At 40.9% G+C, this 11,272-nt stretch overlaps 1 protein-coding gene across 1 annotated transcript; it reads left to right on the forward strand.

The window, feature by feature from the left end:
• Positions 1-3,854: 3,854 nt before the first annotated feature.
• On the forward strand, positions 3,855-6,714 carry hyal6 (hyaluronoglucosaminidase 6). Its single transcript, XM_008289570.1, has 3 exons — positions 3,855-4,790; positions 5,159-5,248; positions 6,229-6,714. Exons 1-3 carry the CDS (start codon positions 3,855-3,857, stop codon positions 6,712-6,714), a joined length of 1,512 nt encoding a protein of 503 aa, XP_008287792.1.
• The last annotated feature ends 4,558 nt before the right edge of the window (positions 6,715-11,272 follow it).

The following is an 11,272-nucleotide window of genomic DNA, read 5'->3' on the forward strand; positions in this document are numbered from 1 at the left end:
CTTAGAAACCTTGGTCCTGGCTCTGTTTATATAGCACCCACCTAAACATCGCTGCAAACTACGTACATCTCTTCCTGGCAGTCATATTCCTTAATGACAGGGACCTCAACCATTGTGCAGGAATGGTTTAAGAAACATACCCAATAAGAGTTTAATGTGTTGACTTGACCTACAATCTTTTTTAATCTGATCGAGCATCTGTGGAATGTGGTGTAAAACCAATTCCAGTCCTACCTTCTAACTTCCAGGACTTCAAGGATATGTTGCCAACATCCTGGCTCAGGTCTATAACGACCTCTAGTCCATAGAATAATGTGTAAATTCAGTCCACTTACTCAGCAAATGTAGCCTAATCTTGCAGACAAATTTGTAAATCCACATACACATAATCTATGTACATGCTGGGAGTCCAATCAACAGTCTGACTCAGAGTTTCTGTGGTTTAAAAGCCCCCATAACACACATGCACTCCGTGATGTGCGGTGTTTCAACATATTGCTAGTCACTCTGTCTCTGGTTGTTGGACGTTAATGCTGGATCATTAACTGCTAATTGAGGGGTGGATTCATATTTTCCAGATTACACTGTACGTACTGGTCATGAATTAAACATACCCACTAAGACTCTTTTAAACCAGCCTGAGACCCTCGAATACACAGACGCATGCACACACCGCTGCCAAAACACCAAAGATAAAATCAAACTAATCGGCCCAAATAAATTTGATCATAACTTTGCAGCTTAACTAGACACAGCAGTTCTGACGTTCTCATGTTGTGCTAGTGTGTATTGGGTTATAATAAGATCCAGTTTTAAGGGTGCTGTCTTTCATCAGCCTTTCCAAAACCCCAATAATGAAAGCTCAAGTGTAAATAATGGATTAAATAATGAGTTTTCTGCTCAAACATAAACTGCCAACATTAATATTAGTTGTTATAAATTCTGAAGGCATGATTTTTAATACTGTCAAAAACATATAACTCTTTTATAATTAAAGTAACACAGAGGTGCTTTATTAAGCCATCTTTAATTAGCTTTGTTGTTTTCAGTTATTTGTCTATTTCTGTTATTTTTATTGAAGATTGTGCTGTAAACCAAAAACTAGAGTCAAACATTCTTGATCAATAAAATTAAGTCTCACCTATTTTTTTTTTATTTTTACTTTTTTCGTCATGTAGTTTTAATCTCTGTCTTTCAGCATAATGTTATGTAAGAATCTGATGCATATCATGAGTTTGCAGGCTGACTGTATGCTCAGAGTTTTTATTGATGAGAATGATGTAGAACCCTGAGAACAAAACACCAAAGGAAGAAATGGCCCAGTATAGACAAAACAGAAGAAAGACAAGAAAGATTTGTGAGTGAATTGTAAGATCATATCTGGCCGCCACACAAAGTAAACTTACTGTATCAGCTACCTGGCCAGGGACAATAAAGTGACACAATTTGTTCAGAGAATATTTTTGCAACTTCACTTCTGTTTCTTATGAGATGAAAAAAAAAAATGGTGCAATCAATAAGCTACCAAATCTTCCTCCATTCTGAGCTCTATATTCCTGTACAATCTGTACAGTCAGGATTGTCTGTGTTTCATAAACATGAGTTTGCAGGTCAAAGGTGACCAAGGGCATGTTCTCTGTAGTCCACTGATCACGGCAATGCCACCAAGATGAGTTGATTACATCATTTTAGATACTTGTCCAAACAGTAATGAATTCTGTACGGAGGAAGGTGTGAAAGTCCTTTCTAAACCAAAGTAATAAACAAATGAAAATCTCAACCTGATGGTCAACCCAGTCGTTAAGTGGTTGAGGCACATACCATGTGAGCACTAATGTCCTGACCAGCAAATCCTCGGTTCAAATCCTGGCTGGTTGGACCATTTTCTGCATGCCACTCCCCCACTCTCTCTTCTTGGATTTTCTGTCAACAATCAACAGAGGCAAAAAAGCCCATAATTAAAGGCATTATTACTGTCTGTGCATTATTTAATGACAATCCATTTAGTAGTTCTAGCTGTTGAGAGACTTCAGTCTGGATCAAAGAGGTGCACCAACAAACTGACATTGACTGCCTATAGAGACATGCCACTAGTGTGGCTAAACAGCATGAAGGTTAGCTCACACAAACAATTTACCCTCCTGTCCTCATCTGGACGCAATTAGTTAAGTTTAACTGCTTTTTGCCATTCCATTGTCTCATTCATTTAATTTGTCTCAAGTAAAGACAAAACATAATCCTGAGTCTCCGATGTCAGTTTAGACCCAGACTTTGTGTTTGGGGGGTCTTTTTTGTGGGTAGGAGACTCTGTGTTTCCAGAGACTCCTGGCTTTTGGTGGTTTGGAGGACAGCCTGAGTGGCTTCACCACATGCTGTTTGTCTTGGATCAGCATCACCAGAAAAACCATCCAGCTGGGAGGATTATGAAACTGGTGCGAAACCCACGGCCTGAAGAAATGCTTTCATAATCTGAACTGGACATGAGGAAACTTTCTGAAGAATTATAGCCTTCTTAAAATGCTTTGAAGGAAACAATTTATTTGTAACTGTAACTCTGAATCCTTCTCCCACCATCTTCTCCAACCAGCTCTCCTTCCACTGATCCACATCCAAAGTTACTGTGATCATAAAGTTCTTGTGCCATTAAAATCATCAGAGAACATCAGCTCCAGGCCAGCGCCTCCTCAGATGAATGAAAAGTTGAAATGATCAGCGAAGCCTCAGCCCACCAGTGGTTTCCTGTTCCCCTACTCTGGTTACAGTCCTGAAAAGAGAATGATGGGAGATTTTCCGTGGCGTCCTTGGAGGCAACCTCTGTGGCCATGTTTCCTAAGAGCAGGGTCACAGTGTCTTTCCCCAAAGTACGGAAAAACTGAAATATGAATTACTTACATATGAGGGGGCGCCAAGAGCAATTAGAGGAGGAGGGTTTGAAGGATTCTTACACAAAAAGCCGGAGAACAGTTTCTGTAGAATGACAGAAGAAAAAATAAAAGTCTAAGCTACAAAGAGAGCAACCAAATGTTTGCCCATGTACTGTATGTATACATGAGCAAATGCTAAAAGCGTTCTCAGGCTTTGAAGTTATCATTTTAAAGCAGAATTGCAAATCTCATTTAACATAGTTTCAATCAGAAATATCAGATTTTTGTTCAAATATATTTGGCGACTTCTAGCGGTGTTACTTGCTTTGATTTTCTGAACAGACTGATACATTGGTGGATATATGAGGTTCATATCGGCAACCTCACTTCTAATCCATGTTTGTCAGTATATTCAGAGCTATTTTTCTAATGCTATTTTTTACTATGGAATTAACGATAGATGGGTGACAAATTCAAGGAAAAACACACCATTTTAGTGCACTTTGGCATCACTTTGTCTTAATGATGGTGATGAAGAGCTCCGTAAAATGCATAAATCTAAAATGTCTCATATGTTTCGTGGAGTTGAGATTTAGTGCGTGTAAAGGCAGTAATTCCTTGAATGTGTTACCTGTCTATAGGTGTATGAGAAACTCTCATTGCACAAAAAATCATTGCACAGTTGGCAGTTACAGTGAGTGTTAAATAGTGACGAGTGAGTGAGAGTGGAGAACTTCCCCTGATTACTTCTGATTTGCACCAACATCCCGTTCCATCACAGTCCCTCTGAGAACAGAGTAGCTTTGTGTTTTGTTTCATTGTGGAATTTGGAGCATTCACTTCAGTGATCATCATTCATGTCCTCTCACAAGGCTGCCTGATTATTCCTGCTCACTGAAGCTTGTAATGTATTTATTTTCCTTCTAAACATGTAATATCTTTTCCCTCTCTGTGTAGGATCACTAATTACTCCATGAGGAATCAGGGGCCATGGTGCTGATGGGGCTCCATCTCCTACTGCTGGTCCTGTGGGTTGGCATTGGGGTAAAGTTCCAAGTTGGGGGTGACCAGATGAAGCCAGCCCGGACACCTCTGATCCCTCATCGGCCTTTTGTTGTAGTCTGGAATGCCCCAACTGAGTCATGTCGCTTTCGATTCAAGGTGGACCTGGACCTAAGCGTTTTTGACATTGTAGCAAATCTCAATGAAACATTAAGTGGACCAAATGTCACTATATTCTACCACAGCCATCTGGGACACTACCCATACTACTCCAACTCTGGTGTTCCTGTCAACGGTGGCCTGCCACAAAACCAGAGCATCTCCAAACATCTGAGCAAGGCCCGGGCAGATATTGACAAACTGATTCCCCATAAGGATTTTCGAGGTCTAGGCGTCATTGACTGGGAGAACTGGAGGCCTCAGTGGGTTCGAAACTGGGGCTCCAAAGACATTTACCGCAACAAGTCCAAGGAACAGATTCGAAAACTTCATCCAAACTGGCCAGAGAGCAAAGTAGAAAAGGAAGCAAAAGAGAGCTTTGAGAGAGCTGGGCAAGCATTCATGAACCTAACCCTGGCATTGGCTGAAGGTCGCCGGCCAGATGGGCTGTGGGGATTTTATTTGTTCCCAGACTGCTACAACTATGGATACAAGCAGCACCCACAACGCTACACAGGCGAATGCCCCAATGTAGAGCATGTTCGCAATGACCATCTGATGTGGCTCTGGAAGGAGAGTACAGCCCTCTACCCATCCATCTACCTGGACTACGAGCTAAAATCTTCCCCCAACACTGTCAAGTTCGTCCACTACCGTGTCAAGGAAGCCATGAGGATAGCGTCCATTGCCCGTACAGACTTCACATTGCCTGTGTTTGTCTACTCCAGACCTTTCTATGCCTATACCTTTGTAGTTCTCTCAGAGGTAAGTTGTCAGGGTTTTTTTTTTTTAATGGATCAAATCTCCTTAGTGTGTGTGCCCACTGGACATGTTTATAAGTTGCACAATTACCTATGAATAAGGGGCTTACCACATACTCCATTGTCCAGAGTTCCACCCCCAGCTGAGGAACCTTTGTTGCTCTTGTTCCCTTTCTCTCTCTGCCTTTGTTTAATCTCTTTCCACTCTGTTGACTTTCAAATAAAGACAAAATTTACCCCTCATTTGCTTTCCTTATGCGTGTTTGTGGCCTAGAGAGCATTTTTAGATTTTGAACTGAAAAACTAAACATTTATTTGTTTTAAACTCAAGTGCTGACTATTGCTTGAAAGGCCCCTGTCTTTTTGTTGAAGAGTGACCTGGTTCACACCATCGGGGAGAGTGCTGCCTTGGGAGCATCAGGCGTTGTCCTCTGGGGATCATCAGAGTATGCTCGATCACAGGTAACACAAGTTAATCACAGGTGCAAACTTGATGTCTATTATTGTTTTCTTCAGAGATTTATTTTTTTTTTTTCAAAATTTGTTTCTTGTCAGAAACTACTGGAGACAACATTTGAGTCATATGTGAAAGTGGCCAGGATTTCTGTCCATGATTGGGCATTCTTTTGCATCCTATTTACAGCCAACTAAACTGTACATCTTGATGAAAATAAATCTGCTATCACTTGAAACTGAAGAATCACTGATCTGTGCTGGCATCTGTTATATGTGGATCCACGATGAGGACCAATGCCATTGCATCTGTACACCAGGGCAGATATGTTTGCGGTTCTGAGTCAGATGCTATGAAATATTCAGTGGCGATCTGGCCCATTCTTTCTTCACTGAAATGAGGCAAAGCATAGCTCATTTTCACTTGAGTTGAACAATTCTTGATTAACGGGCTTGATGTTGATTCCAAGGCCAAGAGTTAGCATATCATTAGCTAACTCTGTGGGGGTTACTGGTTAAATTACAAAAAATGTACTCAGGACTAGTGTGTCCACTGTGTGAGCTGATCATGGATAGCACAAGTAAGGCTTCAGCTAACATGAATGAGTCCAACTCTTTTTGATTTGGGGGAAAATTACTAATAAAATGAAAAAGTCAAACTCAATAGTCAATCCTTTTAAGTCCTCATCTTTTACAAGAAAAAAAATATTTAAAAAACTACCAACAGTAAAGTGGAAATCTACTAGTCGATCCATGCATGTGCATCTCATGTTAGAATAATACAGAAAATTAAAATAAAAAGCCTGCAAAGTAGGAAACTAATATAAGCACTGATGGCATGGTAGGAAAAAATGCTCAACAGATACATAAAGTGGAAAAAAAATCTACATTTACTGGTTTAAAATATGACACTATATACACTATATATAACACTATTATGAACTCTGTATCCGACTTTGACAGAATGTTGTGTCTCCTCTCTCCTCCAGAGGAACTGCCTGACAGTGAAGAAATACATTGACGGCCCTCTCGGACATTATGTCATCAACGTGACGTCAGCTGCTAAGCTGTGCAGCAAAGCACTGTGCAAGAAGAACGGTAGATGTGTCCGCAAGAGCCTGGACTCAGGTGCTTACCTTCACCTCAACCCGCGCTTCTTCCACATCCACCGCAACCCGACGCCCAGGGGCCCCCGCTTCCACGTCAGCGGTCACCTCAACAACCATGACATCCTGGACATGAAGCACAAGTTCACCTGCCAGTGCTACCTGGGCTGGACAGGTGTTTACTGCGAGATGCCCCAGGCTCTGCCCCGGCCTCCTCCTCCCCCGCCTCAACCTGCTGTCCCGCTGCCTGTTCCTCGGGGGAACAGCCTACTGGGAGACATCCTGTTCCTCTTATCCCTCCATTTCTCCTGCCTGTGCATCATCATGTTCCTGGGACTCTGTCTGATTATCAAGTGTCTCATACTGTAGACACAGTAGACAGTTGCTGCAATTCCTCTAATGTCCACTAGTTGGGGCAAACCGTATTGAAAAAAATAGTAAAACCTCCAACATCGCCATCCATCCATCCATCCATCCATCCATTATCTATACACCACTTAATCCTCACGAGGGTCATGGTGGGCTGGAGTCTATCCCAGCTGACTTAGGGTGAAGGCAGGGGACACCCTGGACAGGTCACCAGTCTATCACAGGGCCACACTTAGAGACAGACAACCAAGCACACTCACATTCACACCTACGGACAATTTAGAATCACCAATTAACCTCAACATGTTTTTGGACCTTGTGGGAGGAAGCCGGAGAACCCAGAGAGAACCCCTGCTGCACGAGGAGAACATGCAAACTCCACGCAGAAAGATTCCGGTGCCCCCACTGGGACGCGAACCAGCGACCTTGCTGCGAGGCAACAGTGCTACCAACTGCGTCACTGCAGCCCCAATGTCGCCATACAAATACAAAATCAGTCCTTATTCTAATGTTTGACTTAGTGACTAATTTAAAAATTATTTTTGATGAAAGGAATATAAATATATATATTTTCTCAAATCGCCATGTCGGCTTAAAACTTAAAAAGGCTGAAATTTGCTCTTTTGTTAGACATGCATTCACAATGACACCATAACTACACGGTAAGAATCAGCTAAACACACAGCAGAAAAGTGATGAATTTTTGGGAAGTTTGTGGTTTGTCATGTGTCTACAAATGATTTTTACAAATTACAGGTTTACAGAGGGTAAAGCTATATTAGGATTCCTATTGAATAATAACAGCAACATTGAAATTAGACAATAGATTTTCTGTTAGACAGTACACCATCATACAAACACTTCAGAAATATATATATTTTTTATTGTCTGAGTGATTTCTGTCTTTCTGCCTTTGTGCATCTTTGCTGCAGCGAAGCATTTTGTTTTACAGATGATTGTGCCGAAACTTTAAGTTTTTTTGAATCATTCGTAGTGTTTTGACGTTTTCATCCTTTGAAGGAAACTATAAATTTTGGGGGAGAGGAGAGACTTTCTGTGACACATTATCAGTTCTGATTTAAGCTGAGTTTATTGTTGCCATTGTCACCTTTGCTCATGTGCCAAGAACAATGTCAATACTGCTGGTTTGCTCCTTTTGGTTAATTGTTCACCTTCAAACTTTTGTAACCTGGCGCATGCAGTCCAGCTGGTACATTTGCAGAACGAACAATCCGGAGACACGAGTCTATGAACAGGTTCATCCCTACAGGCATCTATATGCTCCATCAGTGTGAGAGCAAAGGGTTTCCCAGATGGCACAGAACACATGGTAGATTGTTGCAAGATTTGAAAAAGACAATCTGTGGAAACATTGCCACTGTATTTGTTTGAACTTTCTCTACAGTAACTCTGCTGTTGCTATTCCAGCAGCACAGATTGTATTTTCCCCACAGCAACACCTATCAGTAAGAAGAAGACTGCATCAGGTCAAGTGTGAGTATAAAAGATGATATCACGGCAGTGTTGTCACAGTTTGCATCCACAACCACCAATATGTCATAAAGAGACGCAGAGTGTCTTGGCCTGTTGAAAACAACTAATTGATGAAAAACCTTCACAGAAAAACTTGAGACAGAAACTCCACTGGAGATAATTCTCTCTGGTTGGAAAACAAAATAAACATTCAATAAAAAAAATAAAAAAAAAACTCATAAAACTTTCAATAAATCAACAACTTCTCTAGACGACACTTCACTTAGTTTACAGTCACAGCTGTTTAATTTGGGATAATGACTGTAATGGGACTGACATCAGAGCCAGCACTCCATCAGCCTGCTGAGGGAATCCACAGTCTGCTGGTGATGGTGCAGTCACTAATGAGTCACAGCGAGCGGCGGTGGGGCGTGTCACATGACCAAACAGTTTAACAATAGTCCCCGTCTGTCCCACGGGAAAGGGAGGGACGACTGGGTGTCAAACACTGTTTTGGTTGATGGTAGGAGGGAGAGGCTTCTGTTGCAACTGAAGCTTCATGATTCAATCCTGGTAAAAAGAAAACCTGTCAAAACATAGCGAAGTGTGGATTAGATAGCCGCTGAAGTCAGCTCATTATAAATGGAAGTGTTTGCCAACCTGATTTTAACAGAAGCTTTAGAATCACTAATCTGCTGCTGCTGCTGCCGGAGGATGAAAGGTGCCTGTTATGAACAGTTTTACCTGCAGATTATCTGATTTGATGTTTATTTATAGTGTATTTGTATGTTTACTTGTAGCTGTCACTGAGCCCAGTGAGTGTTTGGAGGAGCAATTTAGAGAAACCAAGCTATTTTATAAATTATCACCTCAATTTACCAGATGAATTCCTGCAACTTTAAAGGAAAATCTGAGAAACAAACTTAAATACACAGGATTTTAATGGCTGGATATCTACCTTATGTCTGTGTGTTAAGCACAGTGTGAGTCAATGCAACAACCAGGACCACTAGAGCCTATGAATCAACATGTTATATCTTGTTTACTTAATATTCATGTAAAAAGGGACAGAGAACTACACTGTGTAATTATTTCTGGCCAAAAAACAGTACATCCATTTGGGTCATACTTCTGTCCAGAATCTGCGAGTCCAGAGGCAAGCTAACACTCGTAACTCATATGATGCTACCAAACCCTGTCACTGAATATAGTTTTAACACCTTTGTTCCATTTGTCTCTCATGCCTTGCCTCACAAGCTCTCATTTGGCCATTTTTTTGACATTTACACCTCAAGAAAAATCAGACAGTAAAGCTACAAAACTGGCAAAATTAACCAACCACAAATGCTGTAAGTCACTCAGTCCTCATTACCAGTGTAATAAAAAGTGCTCCAAAGCATTTTAATGTCTGCCTTAAAAAGACTACAGAGAGGAATTATGACAATGAGTCAGAGACAGTGATGTTAGTCTAGCTCTTCTAGAAATTCGCAACTGCAACTTTACAGAGTCTCATGCAACAGAGATGAAGCACATCAAATGCATCCTTTCTACTAGTACAGCTTTTTTATTTTTTTCCCCCAGTAGATATGGTATTCTCTGCCACCTATCTAGAATGGTGTCGAGTTGCAGTTCATCAATAGACACATTGGTCATCAGTATTGGTGTAGCAGTTGATCAATTATGGCACACAGACACATAAAGCTAAGTTTAAATTTCACTTTCCTCACCAAGAGTTAATCAGCAAGCTTTGGGTCACGAGTTCGCTTCCATTTGTTAAAGTCCTTCTATGGTTATTGATTTAGCCCCTGAAAACTCTTCACTTTGTATCGAAGTTACATATTCTTTTTTTTTGTCTCATTTGTCTTCCATTATTAAAAAGAGCCTATGTGGACATATTAAAAAAAAATTTAAAAAACAAACAACATCAACAACTTGATTTTCATCAGAGCTGGTCTTTGATAAAGATAAAGCAGAACAATGAGCATCACTTGACTGTTGTTGAACTGGAATCAACACTGTACTACGCGACTCAATAATCCGACACTAAATCTAAAACCTTCTTTTATGTCGGATAGTAAGGCTGTCGGATTGTCAAGACGGCGATCGAGATACAAGGAGGGCTTGATGCTTGAAGGGTCATTTGTTGTTCATATTTATTGTTCATAGTTGTTATAATAACTAGTAGGGCTGGTCTGAATAACACATGCTGGTCTCTGGATATTCAGGCCCAATTAATGATGAATATCCAAATATTCGGCACGGTTGGGGGGGGGGGGCACTTCCACCCCGGGGGTGTGCTCCGATGGGGTAAAAGTGGCTAGAATGCACAGGCAGAACTTGGCTGCTGATGTCAGTTTAGTTAGCGGTCACACTTCTGTTTCCACCATCCGTGACTACTTCCGTAAACACTGAGCACGCTCGCTGCGTGTGACGTCGTTGTGTCCTCTTCTGCACACTTTTGGGTCGTATGAAGTTCACACAGCAGATCACATACAAGTCACATTTAACTGGAAATGTGAACAAACTCACAAAAAAATCGGATTTCACCCAAAAATCCGAATTGAGCATCAAGTCCTGCAGTCTGAATGTAGCCAATCTGTCGGACTGTTCAGTCAGATAATACGCCGTTATCCTTATTTGTGACATAAAATGTCATGCCGGAGTCAGAAGACAAGGCTGTTGGTATGTTAAGGCTGTTTTTTATGGGTTCTGTTCGTTCTTCCTAAAAACCTGTCTGATAGCAAGGTTTTCGGATTGTTAAGGGTTGGATTATCGAGTCACGACTGTACTTGAAACTGACTGGACATGACTTTCTCATGATTTCTCAAGACTTGACATATTGATTAATAAAATCAATGCTAAACTAAATTATTTTGTATGCAGCATTTAGAACTTTAGTTTTTGGTTGCTATGTGGCTCAGAATGGATTATTGCATTTATAACTTATCTGGGTTATTTGCCATTGAGTGAAATAAAGGCAGTTACTATTTCTGTGGTTTAGGATTTTAAGATTAGGATTAATATTTTGCTCTTTACATGCAAAGACTCTACTGGTGCTGTCCTTGTCCTACTTTACTACTTCAAC

The sequence above is a fragment of the Stegastes partitus genome, unplaced genomic scaffold (genome assembly GCF_000690725.1).
Source record: "Stegastes partitus isolate 25-593 unplaced genomic scaffold, Stegastes_partitus-1.0.2 Scaffold622, whole genome shotgun sequence".
Classification (NCBI taxonomy): domain Eukaryota; kingdom Metazoa; phylum Chordata; class Actinopteri; family Pomacentridae; genus Stegastes; species Stegastes partitus.

Excerpts from the sequence above, each read along its gene's own strand:
- hyal6 (XM_008289570.1), top strand. The coding sequence starts at position 3,855 with ATGGTGCTGATGGGGCTCCATCTCCTACTGCTGGTCCTGTGGGTTGGC. Across the intron at positions 4,791-5,158 it reads CCTTTGTAGTTCTCTCAGAG|AGTGACCTGGTTCACACCAT; the intron begins GTAAGTTGTCAG and ends TTTTTGTTGAAG. Across the intron at positions 5,249-6,228 it reads CAGAGTATGCTCGATCACAG|AGGAACTGCCTGACAGTGAA; the intron begins GTAACACAAGTT and ends TCTCTCCTCCAG.